This window comes from Chrysemys picta, chromosome 1, assembly GCF_011386835.1.
Source record: "Chrysemys picta bellii isolate R12L10 chromosome 1, ASM1138683v2, whole genome shotgun sequence".
NCBI classification, from domain to species: domain Eukaryota; kingdom Metazoa; phylum Chordata; order Testudines; family Emydidae; genus Chrysemys; species Chrysemys picta.
This window is the reverse complement of record NC_088791.1, coordinates 40,072,454-40,093,954: the sequence shown is the minus strand read 5'-3', so window position 1 is coordinate 40,093,954 and position 21,501 is coordinate 40,072,454. Positions and strand designations below refer to the sequence as shown.

At 42.1% G+C, this 21,501-nt stretch overlaps 1 protein-coding gene across 8 annotated transcripts in view; it reads left to right on the top strand.

The window, feature by feature from the left end:
* Positions 1–20,612, top strand: part of PLXNB2 (plexin B2) — a 334,154-nt gene extending 313,542 nt beyond the window's left edge. For all 8 annotated transcript variants that reach the window (XM_065555277.1, XM_042844152.2, XM_065555271.1 and 5 more), the window contains 7 exons: positions 8,964–9,118; positions 9,524–9,684; positions 10,358–10,505; positions 11,831–11,895; positions 13,307–13,382; positions 15,415–15,489; positions 18,724–20,612. In XM_065555277.1, coding sequence (XP_065411349.1) covers positions 8,964–9,118; positions 9,524–9,684; positions 10,358–10,505; positions 11,831–11,895; positions 13,307–13,382; positions 15,415–15,489; positions 18,724–18,828 — 785 coding nt within the window. In that variant the 3' untranslated portion in view covers positions 18,829–20,612. The remainder of the gene's footprint in view (positions 1–8,963; positions 9,119–9,523; positions 9,685–10,357; positions 10,506–11,830; positions 11,896–13,306; positions 13,383–15,414; positions 15,490–18,723) is intronic.
* Positions 20,613–21,501: the final 889 nt, after the last annotated feature.

Below are 21,501 nucleotides of genomic sequence, written 5' to 3'. Positions count from 1 at the left end.
AAATTACACTGGCTTTCTTTCACCCCCTTTCTTTGCAAACTCATGTTAGGTCCCTTTCCGCTGTTACCATGGGTTCTTTTCAGAGTTACTGCTGCCTGGTTTCTTCCTCGTACTGAGTGCATGTCAGATAACTTTTCACAGATATATTAGCTTTGCTGTTTTCCAAGTTGAGTTTCACTTTGCTATTTTCTGCACACATTCCTAATTTCTTTTGGTCCTATTTTATTATTCCTTTCTATTCACTGGAGTTTGCAACTCCACCTCATTTCATGTCATTTAAGAATTTCACTATTTTGTTGTTTACTCCCGCTTCCAGATCACTAATGCAGATGTTATATGACGCTAGTTCTAACATTTCTACCCACTAAACACTTAACTCAGTGTATGGCCCTTTGTTTACAGCTTTAAAGAGAGTTTTCATTCCACATGACCGTATTCCTATCCTAGCCAATTTGAACTGAATTTTCAAGTAAGACTTTGTGAGACAGTATCAAATGTCTTGCTAAAGTTCAATGTGTTACATCAGCTGTGTTCTGTTTCTTCCACTTATTTTGTCATTTTAGTCCCCTTCCTTCTCCACCCAAAAACTCACTGAAGTTTGTCTGGCAACACTGATTTTGTAAACACTCTTTATTGTGCTGGGTCTGTTGTATTTTAAATATTCAGTGTCTTTTTCCTCCTCTTCAATCATTTTACAAGGGATAAAAGTTAGATTTATGCCATGGTAATTGCCAGGATCATTCTTCCTTCATGTTTTGAACTGATTTGAAATGCTTCTATGACTGTCACTGAATGCTAAACCCTGGGCTTCAGTTAATAGTTTTTAATCTCTTTAACAGATCTGCTGATCTTAGTTTGACCACACAACACTTGAAAGCTATTAAATATAATGGAATGGAAACAATATAACAGAAATCTCCATCTTTCCAGGGGATCTCTAATGGCTGTCAGCTGGTGGCGTTGATGTACATTGCTATTTAATAAAAATGTGCCAAGCTGCAATTTTATTCACGTTGAGAGTCGGCTGGGGCAGCAAGCCAGGCAATGCTACATGCAGTTAGATTTTACTCTCTTCCTTTTGGGACTCTTATTGAAATGCTTTTTGCATGGTTCCTAGAAGGCTTTTCCAAGGGTATTAAGTATAGTATTGCATATATTTTTAATTCTTAAGTATGGAGGAGTAGATGTTAAGCCTTTTGGACCTGCATTCCCCCACCTTGCAGTTTGTTTTGGCAAAAGGAGGAAGTATGATGTGTTCATTTCCCAAGCCCTAGGCAGAGGAGGATCCGACTTTTTTCTTTATGGCTGTGCCATTACATCCAGAGGTGTTGTGGATGAAGAAGCTTATTGAAAACAAATAGCCCATATTCCATGGTTTAACTACTTAACCATACACGTCACTCTGCTTGGTAGAGGAAAGCAGACTTCTTCTGCTGGAGTCTTTGCAGAGAGCATAGTAATGCGAATAAGAAGCTATAGTGAAATTTCAAATGGTAAAGTACAGGAGTGGAGGCAAATGTTGTCCTCTTTCCACCCCACGCCCTCTCCCACACAAGAAATAGCTTACAGCAGAAACTGGAAAGGCAATATTTCATGCCTCACCAGTGCATTTTCATTAATGCATAGGTCGTCTAGAAATATCTCATGCCAACTTGTTTGTTTGGAAAGCTATCATGGACAATGATTTGTGAGAGACTGTGTTGCATAAAAATGAGAGGAAGGGATCAGAGGCTTACACACACATTCTCTCACTGTTAGATGACACAGTCGAGGAGTTACACACAAAATGTCCTCCTGCTTTTTATTTTAAAAGGACTGTTTTTCTTTTTAACCAGAATTTCACGTTAACTTAAATTTTGCTTTGGAAATCACTGCCAAAGAAATAGGTTTTGCCCAAAATAAAAATATAAAATCGTGTCCAAATGTTCTAAAACCTGACATTGCTTCCTTTCTGCTTTCTGTTTCCCAGCTTTAATAGGGTTACCATATTTAAACCTTAAAAAAGGAGGACACTCCACGGGGCCCTGGCCCCACCCCCACCCCAACTCCGCCCTGGGCCCGCCCCTTCTCCAAAGTCCCCGCCCCAACTCCACCCCCTCCCCTGAGCGCATTCCCCCTCCTCCCTCCCAGCCACGCGAAGCTGCCCGAGCACTACTGGCTTCACAGTTTGCTGGGCAGCCCCCAGCTCTCCAGACCCTGCACCCCCAGCCGGGCGCTTCCCCAGCGCAGCCGGAGCCTGGGAGGGGAAGCGCTCGGCTGGGGGCACAGGGTCTGGAGATCTGGGGGCTGCCTGGCTAACCGTGAAGCCGGTAGCGCTCGAGCAGCTCCGCTCTTCAGTTGCTCAGAGCTGAGGTGTCTGGGGAGAGCTGCAGGAGTGAGGTCAGGGCAGAGTGAAATGAGGGATGATTTTGCTGCTACACTGATTGGCAGGGATGATCCTATATGCTGTGGTGCTATCTGATAGGGATGTGTATTTAATTGTTGTCAGGGGGCCCAGGGCTGTTTTCTAGCACTCTTTTATATGATTGAATCCAAATGAACAAATACAAGCTAGATTATTAGTCATTTTAGTGCATGCAGGTTAACTGAGCACCCCAGCGAAACTACAACCCTCAGCGATCACCTCTCCAGCCTCCTGCTTTAAACCCTCATCCTGCAAACCCTGGCACAGTCGCTCAACTTCAGATTGGGGGCTCACTCACACGTGTAAAGTTAAGCACATGGGTCAGCCTTGCCTTAAGTAACAAGGATCCCATCTAATGTCCCAGGTAAATGACAAGAAAACGCAAAGGGCAGAGCTGTGGCTTGGTTGAATAGCTCCCAACACTTTTCGAAAGCGCCACAAGCTGCCGATAGGTCTGTGCAGCTGGGTTTGCTCGTTGCAGCACGTGCTGGCAGCCAAAGGGTTACCGCCGGCTCATCCCAGCAGACACTTTGTTGAGCTTTGCAAAATTGTGCCCCGTCCACCGTGTCTCCGAGCTGCCCTCGGGGGGATGGAGGCAGCGGGAGGTAAGCCCGGGGGCCGGCAGGGGGGTCTCGTTTGCAGGCTGTGGCTGTGCTCAGCAGCCCAGAGGCTGCTGCAGCCAGGCTGATTAAGCACCTCCCTGGCGGGCTGCTTCTGGCGCTCTCAGCCTGTGCACAATGGCCAGGCACAGAGCCCACCAGCCCCGCACCGCACCCAGCTCTGTCCCGAGCTCAGGAACCATCTGCTCTCTCAGCTCTCCCCCCAAGAACACTTTCCAGGACATGTTCGGCTTTTGGGCAGTCCCCCCCGGACGGGGATTTGAGTACCAAAAAGCCGGACATGTCCGGGGAAAACCGGACGTATGGTAACCCTAGCTTTAATCAAGAGAGATACAAGGGGACTGGTTGTTGTGGTAAATTAAGTGCAGAAGTCTTTCAGCTGTGGAGTTAGGATTGCAGTTCCTATGTTGGATCAAAAATGAGAATGAGTTTGCTTGTATACTAGCTTCTATTTCTGCAGCACAGAACTAGATAATTAGGCAAAACTGTCTATTCATGACATACTCTGATTTGGAGTATCAGGTGAGTTGCAGGTCAGAGTTGTTTACAGCCAATCTTTATAGGGCAGCTTGTACAGCACTTGCATCTACTGTGTCTGGCTCATGCTAGTGTAGAGGTTATGGGTCTATTAAAGGAGTGGGTCAGTGAGGTTCTGTGGTCTGCAATGTGCAGGAGGTCAGACTAGATGATCATAATGGTTCCTTCCGATCTTAAAGTCTATGAGTCTAGCGTAATTAGTCCCTTGTTCTCATGAGTATTTAGTTACCTTAAAATTTTACTTTAAACAGGGAAAGGAAGAAATTTCAGAGAGACAAGAAGGGTTTTTAGAGTAAAGCCTGGAGAGTCAGTTTTGTAAGAGTAGGGTTACCATTCGTCCGGATTCCCCCGGACATGTCCGGCTTTTTAAGCTAAAAATAGCGTCCGGGGGGAATTTGTAAATGTCCGGACTTCCCCCCATGCAGAGCACGCGCGGCTAACAGTGCTGCCGGCCGGACGGTGTCACTTACATGGGGCTCCGACACTCAGCCAGAGAGGGCTCCTCCTCCTCTCTCCCTCCCTCCCTCCCTGCATCGCAGATCTGCTCCGGCAGTTTGGAGCTCCTCCCCTGCTGCTGCCCAGCAGCTCAGGCAGTTTCTGAGCAAGTTCACCAGATATTAGGTGAAGAAAGGCCAACAACAAGGGGGGCAGGGGGTCGGAGAAGGGGCGGGGGGGGGTTGGGAGTTTGGGGGGGGCTTTCTGGGGGTGGGGGTGTGGATAAGGTTTTGGGCAGTCAGGGTACAGGTAGGGGGTAGGGTCCTGGGGGGCATTTGGGGGGGGGTCTTAGGAGGGGGCAGTTAGGGGACAAGGAACAGGGAGGCTTAGGTAGGGGGTGGGGTTCTGGAGGGCAGTTAGGAGCAGGGGTCCCAGGAGGGGGCAGTCAGGGGACAAGGGGGGGGGGTTGGGAGTTCTGGGGGGGCTGTCAGGGGGCAGGAGTGGGGAGAGGGATCGGAGCAGTCAATGGGACAGGGAGCAGAGGGGTTTAGATGGGTCGGGAGTTCTGGGGGGGGCTGTCAGGGGGTGGGGGGTGGTTGGATGGGGCATGGGAGTCCCAGGGGTCTGTCTGGGGGTGGGGGTGTGGATAAGGGTTGGGGCAATCAGGGTACAGGTAGGGGTAGAGTCCTAGGGGGCCAGTTAGGATGGGGGGAGGGTCTCAGGAGGGGGCAGTCAGGGGACAAGAGGCAGGGAGGCTTAGGTAGGGGGTGGAGTCCTGGGGGGCAGTTAGGGGAAGGGGTCCCAGGAGGGGGCAGTCAGGGGACAAGGAGTGGGGGGAGGGTTGGGGGTTGTGAGGGGCGGAAGTGGGAGGGGCGGGGCTAGGGCAGGACAGGGGCGGGGCTCCTCCCGTCCTCTTTTTTGATTGCTGGATTATGGTAACCCTATGTAAGAATCATCTCGCTATAGACATCTTGAAACATATTGACCACCTTATTTGCAAAGGCAAGCCGTTGCCTCTTGTTATTTCTTTATTCACTTCTTAGTTTATTATTGATGAGAACTTAAAAAGCAACTAATATCTCCTGAAAAGTCCTCCATTTATGAATCATACTAACATATTTTGTTGCTCCGTATTCTACATTTCTTTTCCTCTTTCATGCAGCTGTCCTTAGCAGTGAAGTGGGAATTTTGAATCTTAAAAGTTCTTCTGCTTGTCCTGTTCATTTCTGTGAAGCCCTGATTTTCCATGAAATATTATTTTATCAGCAACCAATTATGATGTCACTAAATGAAAAGGTGTCAAATTCAGTTGTTGTGTAAGTGTAGGTAATCCCAGTGAACTCAATGGGGTTCTGCCTGTTTACCCTGAAGCTCATTTTCCTCCTTTACCATTAGGAGGACATAAGGAGGAAACAGAGAAGTATGTGCATTAACCAGGCAGCTGGTTTAGTTAAAAGGTAGTTTTCACTATAACTGCCTTTTGTCATCTATTTAGAAGTAAATAACAGGCACTGAAAAAGTATCACAATAGAGAAGCTCACCAGTAATTTTTGCTGCATTCTATGATATTCTGAAAATTCTAAGATTTTGAAAATAATTAGGGCTGTCGATTAATCGCAGTTAACTCAAACGATTTAACTCAAAAAAATTAATCGCGGTTAATCACAGTTTTACTAGAACTGTTAAACAATAGTATACCAAATGAAAGTTATTAAATATTTTGGCTGTTTTTCTACATTTTCATATATATTGTATTGTGTCGTAATTGAAATCAAAGTGTATATTATTTTTTATTACAAATATTTGCACTGTAAAACTGATAGGGAAAAGAAACAGTATTTTTCAATTCACCTCATAAAAGTATTGTAGTGCAATCTCTTTATCGTGAAAATGCAACATACAAATGTAGATTATTTTTTTTGTTACATAACTGCACTCAAAAACAAAACAATGTAAAACTTTAGAGCCTACAAGTCCACTCAGTCCTACTTCTTGTTCAGCCCGTCACTAAGACAAACAAGTTTGTTTACAATTACAGGAGATAATGCTGCCTCTTCTTATTTACAACCTCACCAGAAAGCGAGAACAGGCATTTGCATGGTTCTTTTGTAGCCAGCATTGCAAGGTATTTATGTGCCAGATATGCTAAACATTCGTATACCCCTTCATGCTTATAGCAGTCTCAGATGATGACCCAGCACATGTTGTTCATTTTAAGAACACTTTCACTGCAGATTTCACAAAACGTAAAGAAGGTACCAATGTGAGATTTCTAAAGATAGCTACAGCACTCATCCCAAGGTTTAAAAATCTGAAGTGCTATCGAGAATCTGAGAGGGACGAGGTGTGGCGCATGCTTTCAGAAGTCTTCAAAGAGCAACACTCTGATGCGGAAACTACAGAACCCGAACTACCAAAAAAGAAAATCAACCTTCTGCTGATGGCAGATGAAAATAAACACGCGTCGGTCTGCACTGCTTTGGATTGTTTTCTAGCAGAATCTGTCATCAGTATGGACGCTGGAATGGTGGTTGAAGCATGAAGGGACATATGAATCTTTAACACATCTGGCACATAAATATCTTGTGACGCCAGCCACAATAGTGTCATGAGAACTGGGGCAGCTCTGTTTCTTGCCACCCCAAGCACGGCAGTTAGGTGGCCTTCGACAGCACGCCTGCGGGCAGTCTGCTGGTCACGCAGATTCAGCGGCGTTCTGCGGGTGATCTGCTGGTCCCACGCTTTCGACGTCCCGCCACCGAATTGCCACTGAAGCCGCGGGACCGGCGGACCTCCCGCAGGCATGCCGCCGAAGGCGGCCTGTAACTGCCGTCCTCACAGCGACCGGCACACTGCCCCCCGCAGCTTGCCGCCCCAGGCACACGCTTGCTGCTCTGGTGCCTGGAGCAACCCCTGCATGAGAGCACCTGTTCTCACCTTCAGGCGACATTGTAAACAAGAGGCAGGCAGCATTATCTCCTACAAATGTAAAAAAACTTGTTTGAGCGATTGGCTGAGCAAGAAGTAGAACTGAGTGGACTTGCAGGCTCTAAAACTTTACATTGTTTTATTTTTTAATGCAGTTTTTTTTTTGTACGTAATTCTACATTTGTAAGTCCAGCTTTCATGATAAAGAGATTGCACTACAGTATTTGTATTAGGTGAATTGAAATGCTATTTTCTTTTGTTTTTTACAGTGCAAATACTTGTAATCAAAAATAAATATAAATAAATGGTATTCTATTATTGTTTAACAGTGCAATTAATCGCGATAAATTTGTTTAATCGCTTGACAGCCCTAAAAATAATTAAATTTGTATCTTGTTCCATTGTGAAGTCCTAGATGCTCCAGCGTAAAATGAAAGCTTTTTTTTCTATTTCCAGTGAAATAATTGCAGCAGCAAAGGTGGGAATGAATATTTTGTCACCCCATTTACCTCAGTAACATGTGAACTTATTACCCCCAAATCTCTTAAATTCAAAGTCAAATTAAGCCCACTTAAATATTAAGAATGAGGGAAAAATTAAATATAATTAAATGGCAAAAATGATCGTAAAGGAACATTGATTGCATAACTAATATCACACAAGAATATATATGTTCAGGTTCCAACAGAAACATTACCTTGGCCAGATTGCACATATGGAACTCTCTCTCTTTCTGCTTATGCGATATTTCCATTTTTGTTATATAAAATATGTCATAAAATTCTGAGTTAGAGTAGCTGTTGGGAAACTTAATTTTGCATTTCCTAATTCTTTTCCACAGTGAATCCTTAAGGTTCCATTAAAGTAATAGTATACACATGTTCTGAAATCCATGGAAGGTTGGAGTAATGCAGTAGTGAATCAGGCCCATATGCATAACTGAGCATTTAAAACTACTAAAGTCTTCAGAAATTTAAACTTATGCTTCCCATAAAACCTGCAATTCAGCCCCATTGCACATATTATTTTTCGTTACTGTTAAGTTTTATGCCTTAATATAAATATATGTGTGCAATATAACTGAGTTATAGCTGCTATGGGAAGGATAATTTTGAATCACATTTATGCATTTAAATTCTCAGACATAGTGGTGCATTAATAAAGTTTGTTGCACTGAGTTACCGTTCTCTTTTTTTTTTTTTAAGAAGGAAATTAATTGCACATTTAAATAATTGACTGTCAATTTGGCTTATTGCAAGAAATACCCAGACGCACTGAAATTTTTATTTGGGTATTCACATAGAATCTCACATTTGAATACAGATAGTACATTTATTCTGTTGTGTACTAATTGAACTAAACTTAGATACACAGGGCTGGCTCCAGGCACCAGTGCAGGAAGCAGGTGCTTGGGGCAGCCAATGGAAAGGGGCCGCATGTCCGCGTCTTCGGCGGCAATTCGGCAGCAGGTCCCTCAGTCCCTCTCGGAGGGAAGGACCAGCCACCAAATTGAATGAAGCGGAGCGGTAGAGCTGCTGCCGAAGTGCCGCCGATCGCGGTTTTATCTTTTTTTTTTTTTTCCCCCACCTTCACCGCTTGGGCGGCAAAAAAGCTGGAGCCGGCCCTGTAGATACATTTCCGGTCTTTCAGTATGTGGATCTCCAGATACACCCGTACTGTAATTTGCAAAGATGACTGAACTTGCGTTTCTTTTTTTCTTGTGGTCCCCCCTGAGTGCAGAAATCCTCCATTCTTCTCTCTTGACGATAAGGGCTGGCCATGTGCCTGGCAACTTTGAGTTCCTCTTTCACTTTATGTAGAATAGAGGACTTTAGCACTTTGATTTGGTTCATATGGAGTACTGTGTGCATTAGGCAGGAGTGAAGTCATCTAAATCCCCTGAATGAGAAGGAAGGTAAGTTGACAATATTACACATGTGGAAGAAAACAAGGTATCTGTGGGTTAAATGAGCTCAGTCTCTTACAATGTACATATACTATATTTTTTAATGTTATTTTATCACAATTGTTGTTTCTAGGGCATGCGCTATTGGAAGACGAAAATAAGATCTGGCATCTAGTTCGGCCAGCAGATGAAGTTGATGAAGGCAAATCGAAAAGAGGGAGCATGAAAGAAAAAGAACGAACCAAAGCTATTACAGAAATCTACCTGACAAGGCTTCTGTCTGTGAAGGTAGGGTTTACTATTAAATTATTAGGCGGTTCTTTGAAGGAAGCTGGTTAACTTGCCCTGTGAGGTTCAGATGAGTAAATGCTGAGTTATTAGGGAGACAAAGGTGGGTGAGGTAATATCTTTTATTGGACCAACTTCTGTTGGTGAGAGAGACAAGCTTCTGAGTTTACACAGAGCTCTTCTTCAGCTATTTTAGCTGTTGGAAAGGACATTGTGTTGCAGGAGAAATCTGCCTTTGTCATGGCCTGTCATCATGCGTCCTTAGCATTCTGGGCCAAGGCCTTCAATGATTATGATCAGAACACAAAGTATTAGTGTAAAGTGGAGAGAGAAATCTAGGATAACACAACATTTGTACTGCAGGCTCAATTTTAATGTCATTTTCCTTTTTTTATACACTTTCAGGGTACACTTCAGCAATTTGTAGATAACTTTTTTCACAGTGTACTCAACTCAAACCATGTCGTGCCACCAGCTGTGAAATACTTCTTTGACTTTCTTGATGAGCAAGCAGAAAAACATGAGCTCAAGGATGAAGATACTATTCATATCTGGAAAACAAATAGGTAGGATTCAAACAAAATAGTAATTAGACTGAAGAGAAACAATACTGTAATCACGAACAATGCTGGTACTCTAAATACAGATCTAAGTGGAAAGGAAATAAATTTGTAATTCTGAGAATGGATTTAATTGAAACAATTATTTACATTGATCAAAGAGGTTACCCATCAGGCTAGAAAATGCAAAAATAGAGCCGAAGCTACTTAAGTATAACTGTCTGCAAACCTTCTATTTTCTTATCTTTTATCTGTCATCTTTCCCTAGTGTACCCAGAGCTGGGGATTTCCTGTAATGCTCCCAGTTACCAGCAGTGAGAGGCAAAGGGACCTGTGCTAAACTATTAAAATTCAAACCCATACCAGATGATTAAAGGGAATAAAAGTAACACATATGCTCTCTAATTACACTTGTTTTCTCACACCATCTTGAGGAGTTCTGGGAAGTGTAATCATTCTCCTCCTCTTTCTATAAAAGTAAGACACGTACATGCTTTTGTTTTTAAGCAGGGAAACCAGACAATAAGTAGTTCTTCATATAAGAGTTTGAATGCATAAATGAGCTAAAATGTACTCAAAAGATCAAATGCAAAGTACACATTTTAGTTTTCTGGACTCTGGTTCCTGTATTATGTTCATTGTGTAAGAGGGTGTGTTTATCTCTTTGCTTGCTTTGCAGTTTGCCACTTAGATTCTGGGTAAACATATTGAAAAATCCCCATTTTATCTTTGATGTTCACGTTCATGAAGTAGTGGATGCTTCCTTGTCAGTCATTGCACAGACTTTCATGGATGCCTGCACAAGAACAGAGCACAAATTAAGCAGAGTAAGTGATTTACATTCCACACCATGGCTATGTTCATGCTTGACAGACAATATGCATACTCCCGGAAGATTCTGGATAGATCTTTTTTTTTTTTTTCTTTTTAACCCCTTAAATTTATCACTCAGTTAGTATCTGGCCATTTAATAGGTTTGGTGAAAGTTTGTAGCTAACCTTACCCTATGACATTTACAGTGTGAATAAGATCACACTGGTGTTCCCCAAAGTTTTTAGAGAAATCTAATTTAGGAACCAGTTTTTTCAGGTCTTCCATAATTCAAAAAGATTTTGTGTCAATTGTACAGAGGTATTTTTAAAACTTAATAATAATGTCTTATGAAAAACGTAGTTCTCTTCATGACGTAAATATTCCCATCCATAGGCTGAGGGAAGATGGTTTAAGTAGGAGTAATATCCAAAAGAAGTTAAAAAGTGCATGAACATATACTGATAAGTGAATAAAGGGATGAGCCTTGTATAAGGTGTATTGTGATAAGGCTGCGAGTTTGTCATGGAGGTCATGGAAGTGATGTACTCCGTGACCTCCCTGATTTCTGCAACAGCTGCTGTGCCTGGCTGCTGCTGGGGCAGTCTTGGGCCCCCCCATGCCCTCCCCCAGCAGCAGGGGGTTGGGACATGGGATGGGATGAGGCGAACTCTGGGCGGCGCTTATCTGGGGGGCTCCCCGGAAGTGGCGACATCCCCTCGCTCAGCTGCTAGGCGGAGGCATGGCCAGGCAGCTCTGCACGCTGCCTCCACCCAGAGCACTGGCTTTGCATTGGGAGCTGTGGAGGCGGTGCCTGCAGGCGGAGGCAGCATGCTGAGCTGCCTGGCCATGCTTCTGCCTAGCAGCTGAGCGAGGGGGATGTCGCCGCTTCCGGGGAGCCTCCCAGATAAGGGCCGCCCAGAGCTCGCCTCACCCCGTCCTGTTCCCCAACCCCTGCTCCCTCCCACACCCAAACTTTGCTGCTGCTGGCGGGGTGGGGGAGCACTAGCGGGGATTTTGGGCTGAGGTTCTCCGCCCGCACACCCCCAGCACCAGAAGGGATCCCAGGCCATGCGCCGCTGCCCTCCTCTCCCCCCCGCCCCAAGCAGCCAGGCCATCCTTCCCCAGCACCCGCAGGGCCCCTGGGCAGCCCTCCGCCCCCCAAGTTTTATTCACCGGTATTTTTAATAAGTCACGGACAGGTTTACTGCCTGTGACCTGTCGGTGACTTTTACTAAAAATACCCGTGATTAAAACATAGCCTTAATTATGTACATTAACACTAAACTGGAGGACAGAGTCTTCCTAGATAATCAAAATGTGCCTGTTATATATTTTCCAGGATTCTCCAAGTAACAAATTACTTTATGCAAAAGAGATCTCTAACTATAAGAAAATGGTGGAAGAGTAAGTATATAGAGAAGTTTTTTGTGTTTATTCTTGGTCACTTGGTTTAAGCTTCTGTGTACAAGCATAGCAGCAGTATAACCCCTGAAAATATTAACGTTGGAGGGAAAAGGCCTAAATTTCAAACATTGAAAATAGATAAATAAAATACACTTGAAAAAGTTAGAATCATGGTATTTATCCCCTTAGCTAGGTGATAAATGTTGAAATGAAACCTGATTATGATCTTATGTATGTGTTTATAAGTTATTGGCAGCACTTAATTTTAAATTACCTGAAAAAGAGACAGCCAAAATGTGTAATTTCCCCAGGGCTCCCATTTTGCCTACACAATCTGTCTAATTGTTCAGATTTCCACAACTGGCTAGGGTTAAACCCTAAAATCATTTTCAACAAAAATATATCTTCCTCCCTTTTATTTTCTGATCTTAGGTAATAAGTTTACTTAGTTTCAAAAAGGTGAGATCTCTATGAATAAAAATAGCATTAAGAGTCGCATTCGCCATGCTAAAGAGTTTAAGCCTAGGTCTTCAAAAGTTTCAAGGCATAAGAGAACTACCAGATGCCAGAAGTTTCTTCCTATAGCAGGGCATTGCACAGTATGGGACCACGCGTTTTGTGATGTGCACCATCCTCTAATATGTTAGGCACAAACGACTATGGGGAGACAGAATAGCTAAATGGACCATTGGTCTGTTGTGGTAGAATTACTACTATATTATTATTTGGAAAGCTGTTTAAAATAATCGCAAAATCAAAATATAGTCTAACCATTAAACTGCTAATGCAGTTCATGTTAAGTGAAAGCCGGGGAGCAATCAGAATCTTCCTAAGGAGGGGACCCAGAGCTCTCCCTCTTCTGCCCTGCACCCAAGCTCTCTCCCTTGCTCCCAGCCCCCACAGCTGCTATACCCAGACCCTCACTTTCCCTGCACCTAGGTGTACACACACTCCCCTCCTTCTTCCCCACATCCAGCCCCATGCTCTTCCCTCCACATTGTCTCTGCCCCAAATCTAACCCTTAGCTCTTACCTAGAGAGGCAGTCAGGCTGTAGAGCACCATCCCCACCAGGGTGAGATAGGTCTTGGAGCCCCACACCCCATCTTCCTTCTGTGTCTTCGCTTCCCCAGCAAACACCAAAATCTGGATCCAATCCCCTTACCCTCCTGAGGACTGGGGGTTCCCAGTGCCCCCTGCTCCACTTCTCACCGGGGGATGGGGGTGCCTGGTGACCATGGGCACTGGAAGGACTGTGAAGGTGCGGGGGCCAACGAGTGCACAGGGTTATAGCACTTCATCATGATGGAGGAGCAACAGAGCAAATTTCCAGCTCCAGTGTGGGCCTGGGTCCCCTGCCTCCCTCTACTTCCCCATTGTGCCCAGTTGAAAGTTTATGTTAATTCATTGCAGTTACTACAAAGGTATTCGTCAGATGGTGCAAGTGAGCGACCAGGACATGAATACTCATTTAGCAGAGATTTCCAGGGTAAGTGTGAAACAAGCATTCTCGTCCTGAAAATACTAGTTTTCATTGTCTTCTCTGCATGGGTTCACAGTGTCCACTAACATCTGATGAATAATGCCACACCTCTCTGAAACACTCTTGGTTAGACATAATATATTGTGCTTCATGTGGCTTTTGAAATGTTGATTTATAAGAATATGATAAGACTATCAAGAGTGGTAACTGTCTCAAACACATTTTAACTGACCCAGAGGAGTGTTTGGTTTTTCATACTTATTGTGGGAAAACGTCAGTGCTGTTGAATAGTTTTTCATTCTGCACTTCCTACGGATTGGTTTTGTTTATAGTGTTGGAGAGATTGATGGCTAACACAGTGATTGTGAGTTCACGGTGCAATGCCACAGCAAAATTGAAAGATCCCAGAAATGAACTGGCATGTGTATGTGTAGGGATTTCTTGCAAGGCAAGAGAGGCTTATGTTACTAATTTTTGTTACGTTGATGTGGAGTAATCTGTTGCTAAGGTTACGATTTTGTCGTGGTTAATGTTAGTAAAAGTCACGGACAGGTCATGGGCAATGAACAAAATTCACGGGAGTCCTGACCTGTCTGTGATTTTTACTAAAAACAATAAGGGGGTGGTGAAAGGGGGGGGAGGGGGAGAAGGACACCTGGATCCCCATGGAGGGGACTCACAGCCCCAGCCCTATTGCCAGAGGGGGGCACAGCCCGGCTCCAGACCCTTCTAAATCCACGGGGCAGGGACACACAGCAGTGGCTCTGGCTCTGGCTCCAGCCGAAGCTGCAGGGGATCGACAGGGGGATGGGCACACTGCTCCGGCCCTGGCCAAAGACGCAGGGGGCGCACAGCCCCAACTCTGGCCCCGGCCAAAGCGGAGAGTGGTGCACAAATTATTTAGATTGGCCCAAAACAAAATTTTTGCAGAATTTTTGTTCTGTGGGGAATTTTGAATTTTTTGTTTTGTTTTGTTCCAAATTGGAATGACAGCAAAATTCAAAAGGTTTTGACTAGACCTAGAAATACTTTATAAGGAACACTAGTATAAAATCAAGAAAGAACTGGTATGGTTCTCCCTTTTTCTGTACCTTGGGTAGTCATTTACACTGGTAGCAGCATTTCTCTGCATTTCCTTTGCACAGGTGTATCTGACTATAGTGGGGTACAATGACAATGGAGAATCAAGCCCAATGTGTTTAGGTGATAGAGTTTCTTTAGGTTATGACCTGTCCTTTAAAGGAGTTAAAGGTTTTATATTTTTAAGAAAAGACATAGTGTAAAATTCTCCCTATATGATGAATAAGGCTACGAGTCTGTCACAGAGGTCACGGATTCCATGACTTTAGGTGACCTCTGTGTCTTCAGCCCGGGCCAGCGGGGCTCTGGGCTTCCATGATTTATTGTTTATTGCCCGCAGTCTGTCCCTGACTTCAATAAAAAAAAACCCGTGACAAAATCTTAGCCTTAATGATGATTTAGAAGCCCTCCTACCACCTTTATAATTTGAATGATTCTTTTAAATGTACATGTGCTCCAAGCCTTGATGGCTTTCACCTTTGCTATAGCTTTGTGTGAATTGTTTCAAACGGTTAAAAAGCTTGAAAGAAAAGGATTTCATATGCATGTGGCACTGACAGAACCAATCTGAAGTACCTTGAACCCTATGCAGATTTTAACTGTGTTTCACCAATGCGTGCCCGTATAGTTAGCAGATGTGTCTGATCCTAAATCTGTTGTTTGACTAATACTGTAACTCAAAATACTTTTCCACCTCCTTTATTTGGGAGAGTTGCGTGCTGGCTGGAAAGGCTGCAGCAGGAAAATCTTGACACGTGAATGCTGAAAATCATCAAACAAGATGTCTAATCCTCCCTCCCTCTTCCAACCCCATCCAGTCACCTATCTAATGTTTTAAGATCCAAAGCTTGAGTCTGCAAAAAGAATTATACTGTACCTGGTATTTATGTATGTGTTTGGTTATGATTGTTAAATAGCCAAGACTGTATTTTGACATTTTTTTATTTTAAATTACTAGGCGCACACAGATTCCTTAAATACACTTGTGGCTCTACACCAGCTCTACCAGTATACTAACAAATACTACGATGAGGTAAGTTCCTTATTTGAATAATATAAATATTTAATATGCTAGGAGAGACTAGTTGTAATGGCTACAAATCAGTGTAAGCCAAATAATTGATTTGAGAATCCTCAGGGTGTGTCTACCCTGCAGCTAGATACTTGCAGTTGGTCCGTGCCAGCGGTGTAGACATTCAGGCTTGGACTGCAGCCTGAACTCTGGGGTCCTAGAGCCCGGGCGCCAGCCCAAGCCTGAATGTCTACACTGCAATTAAACAGCCTCTTAGCCTAAGCCCGAATCAGCTTGTCTGCCAAGCGCAGGTTTTTAATTGCAGTGTAGACATACTCTGAGATAATCAGGTAAGGGCAGTGCTAAACAATGAACCCACAACTTCTCTTTACAGTTGCACTCATGACATGGCCGTTTCAGTGGTCAAAAGTGCATTGTTGTAAATGAACTTTTTGATTATCAAATACTTTTTTTTTCCCCAATGATGTATTTTTAACTAACAGTATCATTTACCCTTCAGTGCTCTTCCCATCCTACTTGCAACCTAACAATGCCAACAAGAAAAGAGCAATTGTGGAAGATACACTGAGTGTCAAACCCCAGTACTTTATATTAGGAATGGTCCATTAAACTTGTTTTGCCTGTAAAGATGGAAGAGTGCCTTTTTTATTAGTTAAATTCTACTTGCAACTTACATGCATGCTACAATCTCTGTTTTGTCATCGCAAACAAAGTGCCTGACCAAGGTAAACTTGGATAGAATAGTTCTTGACTATGGGCTGATTCAAAAGCCAACTCTTGGATTCTATCCAACATTTGTCTTGGATCCTAGAAGCCTTATTGAGGAGAAAAAAACACACTAGGATGTAGATGGCCCACGGGTCTCTAAGTTTTACTCTGAGAACAAAAAAGGAGAAAGAAACTTCCATTCAAGGGTTTCCATGGCGATGAATGTCTCTAGAAAGTCTTGGAATTAAATCAAAGCCAATAAGAACAGATGCTGAATCTGAAAGGAACTTGGCACATGTGATTTCTCTAGTCCATTTGCCCCACACCAAAGTGCAGTTTGGGGTTTTACTAACGCTTCGCATTAAAGGCAACAGGCCTCATCCTCAGCTGCACTGTGGCTGCTTTACACAGCACCACCAGCCTAAAACAACTTTAAAGTTGGCATAGCCAAACATGGGAGGGTTAATTCAGTATACAGGGATCCCCCAGTGGTATAGAACCAGCTTAGCAGTTCCTGTGCCAGCCCCAGGGGTGTGACTGGTGTATGTAGAATGGTCAAGGATAAGATGGCCCAGCTCACGGCAATGCCCCGTCACTGGTAACCATTGTAATTTAGAGCAGCCTTTGATGTTACACCAATTGACTGGCCTGGTATACAGAAAGCCCAGGATTAAGAAGTATAAAAGAAGCTTAAAGCAACATTTTTCTTGCCCCTGTATCTCCACTCCTAAATTGCAATCTCCACTCATGCATGGGCTGCAGCTGAAGATTAGTCCCTCAATTGAAGGCCAGCAAAAATGCTAAACATGTTAAACATTTTTGCTGTAGAACAGCAGATCTGAGAATTTCCTTTTGGGGAGAACTGCACAGTAGTAGCACTTGTATAGTACCATGGGTATTCTACCAGAGAGCCATGCTGACAACCTGCCCACAGCACATTTGCATTAAACAAAGCAAATTTAATTTCTGTGAAAAATTTAAATTGCATAAATTGCAGTATTTTGTAGCTGCCCTCATCCTCTACGCTGAAACTACCATTCCCCTATGCAGTGCACTGTGTTGATCTGTGTGGTGTGTGACATTGACTAAGTGGGTACATTTTAATTGTCCATAAGTATATGAAGAGTGCTTTTTTTGTTAGTTAAAAAATTCACCAAGGAGATTTAGCCAGGGCAAAGGAGCTAAAACTAGATGGAAAGAGATTAATTTAAAGGAAAGATGTCCACTTAAATTTGGCTGAATTTAAATTTTGTAATAAGTGTTTATAAAATCTAAGTCTCAGAAATGTTTCTACATTAAAACAAAATGTTTAAGATGTTTAAAAAACAATTGGTTTTTAGACAAGTCTCCTGCAGTGTTTGGAACCTAAACCTTGCAAGGGAACAGTAAGCCCCTGAAAGAGAAACAATTAACAAGAGTGATACTGACTTCAATGATTTTTCATTATCTAAGTTGAAAGAAGGACAAAATGTAAATAAAAAGCTTAAATAGTGACAAGGATCTGGATTTTTAAAGTTCTTGCACTTCTAATAAATTGGCATTTAAACATAAGTAAAGTCCTTTTTGTTTTTGTTTGTTTACAACTTATAACTTGTGTTCAGAAGGTAATTTTTTTAAAAGAAACATTTTTACTATATGTACTATATTACCCCTCCTAAACTATTAGATTGTGAGGTAGTTTCCAAAGGAATGTGGTGGAAATGGCATTGTTTGGGACATTTTACATTTGACATTAAAAGCCCTAGGAAATGTATTTTGGGAACAGCCCTTTCACAGCAAGTCGAATTAGATTAAATGACCTATTTGCCTCTTCCATCTCAAGCTTTTATAATTAGTCTCTTTGGATTGTTCTTAGGCATGTATTCTGCATATCCTAGGCCATGTCGTAGAATACCACGTTGTAGGATACCACTCTTTGGCCATCTCCATGCTATTTAGACTATAAGACATTGAACAAGATTCTCAGCTGTATCCAGAAAAAGCCATAAAAGAGCTACCTACAACTCCCTGACTTTGTGACCAGTTTTCTAGTGGTTCTTTTTTTAATTCAGAACAGCCTTGGAGTTTCTCTAATCTATGCTGGCTGGCTGCGGCCACCATGAGCCATCCTGCAGTCAGTAATAGCTGGAGTACAGTGCACAACTCTCGGGGGTGGAGATTGATTAATATTTGTAAAGGACTTTGCAAGCCTAGGATGAAAGGTGCACAGAAGTAAAAGTTGTTATTGGAATAAATAATCATTATTAAACAAATGCTCCATTGTTTATAGGTAGTATATTAAAAATCTACACTTTTACTTTCTAAAGTCACTCCGATACCACAGTGATGGGAGATATTATAAAAACCTATATAGATAAAGGGCTGGAGACAGAATCTTCACTGGAAGAATGGAGCAGAGGGGCACAATGAAGGAAAATCATTTATTACATGGATACACTCTGAAAACCAAAGTAGGGTTAAATACTTGGTGTAGCAACCTAGATGCCGACTGACTCGTTCTGAGCATTCTGTTTCTGTTTCTTCCAGATCATAAATGCACTTGAAGAGGACCCAGCTGCACAAAAAATGCAGCTTGCCTTCCGTTTACAGCAGATAGCAGCTGCATTAGAGAATAAAGTGACTGACCTTTGATTAAAAAGCCACAATAAAGAAATCTGATCTGAAGATGTTTAAATTCATTCTTCCTGTTAAGGAAATAGTGTTCTATTTTTTAATGTATAATTACAACTTTAAATGAAAGATTTCATGTTTTTGATAGCAGAGCTGTAATGTAAAGAATTTTTACTGTAAATTATGCTTCTAATTAAAATCTGTGTTGTGTGTAAATGAATCATCTGTGGGGAAAAGCATCCTTGGGGGGAGAATTATAGTTCATTTAATCAAATAGTACAATCTGAAACATCAGCATTTTAGAATCATTATGCAAGTAAATTCAATACTATAGCATCCTTTATATTTTAAGCAATATTTGTACTTGGAAAAATGGTAGCATATTTGAAGAAACAGATGCAATATCCCCTCTTATGTTGATAACTGGAAATGAATTTCCGAATAGCTCTGGAAATCACTGGCTATATTATGCTCACGATGAACATAGTAAATGACATGTCTGCTATGATTTTTCTTTAAGATCTTGGGATGGGCTTTGGTACCATACATTATTTCTCAGTAAATTAGCTACTCCTGGCCATGGTAATGCGTGTTATCATACCCACCACACTTCATTGTGATGGGAGTAATACAGTTCTGTCACCCCTGTGGAATGGTTCTGATGATAACTTTCAATTTGATTCAGAAATCACTGCAAAGGAAATTATCCCTTAAAACTTTACAACCTTTTATTTTTATTGTGAGTTTTACAATATATGCTAATGTGCCTTACTTGTATTAATTCTGTGAATCTGAGGAAGGGTTTTGTAAAGAGAAGCAGATCAGAAAAAATATTTATGTGCTATTGAATGACTTTTTTTGTGAAAAACATGACCAGCAGAATGCCTGTAATTAGTTGCTTGCCAAGAGTGTGCTGTTTAACATGATTGTTATGTATAATATCTTGTATCAGAATGGTTCTGGTTCTTTTTATTTGAATCTTGGAACTGTCTAGAAAAACTACCACTTGTTTTTTATTGTACTTGTGATGTAAAATACTAGTAATGATACTAGAAAAATCTTATACCCATATAGCTAAATACCACTCAATCAAGCCTTGGAATGCTGCATTTGATCGAATATACATCATAACCAATAGCAGTGAAAATTAAAAATACTTGTCAAAAGGTGTATTTACAATATAAGTTCTATACAATTTGAAAAGCTAGGTACGTTTTCTTCAATTGCTGTATTGCACATCCGAGAACTTTGTTTCATTCTTGTCTCAGTTTTTTGGCAGTTCAAGTAGCATTTTAATGTAGTTCTGCCATGTGCACGAATTCCCTTTCATTATTGCTTTTTTGCCTGATGAGCACTTGAACTCTGCTGATTCTTGGCAAGATGCTGCAGTTTCTGCTGCCATCTCTCTCTTCCCCGTTTTCTGTCCTACAGTGAGTTTAACTTTTGTTGATTTTTATCCTTTTTGAAAATATCCTCAAACTTGTGAATTGAATGGCCTTCCCCTAATTTTCTAAAAGTCAAAGGTCTCATCACAGGGTCACTTTCCCATCCCAATCCAGTTCTTTAAAAAAATAAAAACAGACTTTTTTGCATCCATTTATAGACATTACTCAGCATGGCTGGGACATAAGTTATTTTCCATTTTTTTAGGACTGAGGTACATAAGAATGCTGCATCAAAAACACTGTGCCTGCTACTCCCTGATCAACAAAGGCATCCATCATATTGTCATTGCTAATATGTTTCTTTTGTCATTATTTGTAAATCCTGTTAATTGTAAATCAAATACAATGTGTTTTTTTCCATTAAGTGTCACAGGATCTTTACTGAATCAAGGTTGGGATTTGGGGGAAGAAGGGAGGGAATTTAAAGTAATGTAGATGCTTCCTCCAAAGGGTGATATTACAGAAGCATCTCTTGTGGTTGGTAATGAAGGGAACAATGTATTCTGCAGTTGGTGGTTATTTGCTCAGAAAATGAGCACACCCTTGAAAAGAGAGGATGCAGTGCAGTATCCCATAGTGAAATCCCACAAGATGTACACATTTTTAGGGATTTGAAAGTAAACTTGAAAACTATGTAGAGCCAGTTTATATAAATTGGCAAGTGCTGCTAAGTAACTTGGCTTTGCTCAAGGAATCTGAAGGTGTTCTCTCTCCTCACCCTCCAATTAGGTGACCATGCAGAGCAGCTGTCCATCAGCTATGGTGGGCTATAGTAGTAACCAAGGCTGCATGACCCCCCTTACATGTGGGATTTAGATCTGTGGATCTGTATAGTAGTGGAGCCATTGGCCGCTTCCCCAAATCATCTTTGTCATTCACAGATTATAGATTCCAAGGCCAGAAGGGACCACTGTGACCATCTAATATGACCTCCTGTATAACACAGGCCATAGAATTTTCCCAAACTAATTTTTAGAGCACATCTTTTAGAAAAACATCCAACCCTGGTTTAAAAATTGCAAGGGATGGAGAATCTACCATGACCCTTGGTAAACCGTTCCACTGATTGATTACCCTCACTGTTAACAATGTATACCTTATTTACAGTCTGAATTGTCTAGCGTCAACTTCCAGCCATTGGATCTTGTTATACCTTTGTCTGCTAGACTGAAGATCTCATTATCAAATATTCATTCCCCATTTATGTACTTACAGACTGTAATCAAGTAACTCCTTAACCTTCTCTTTG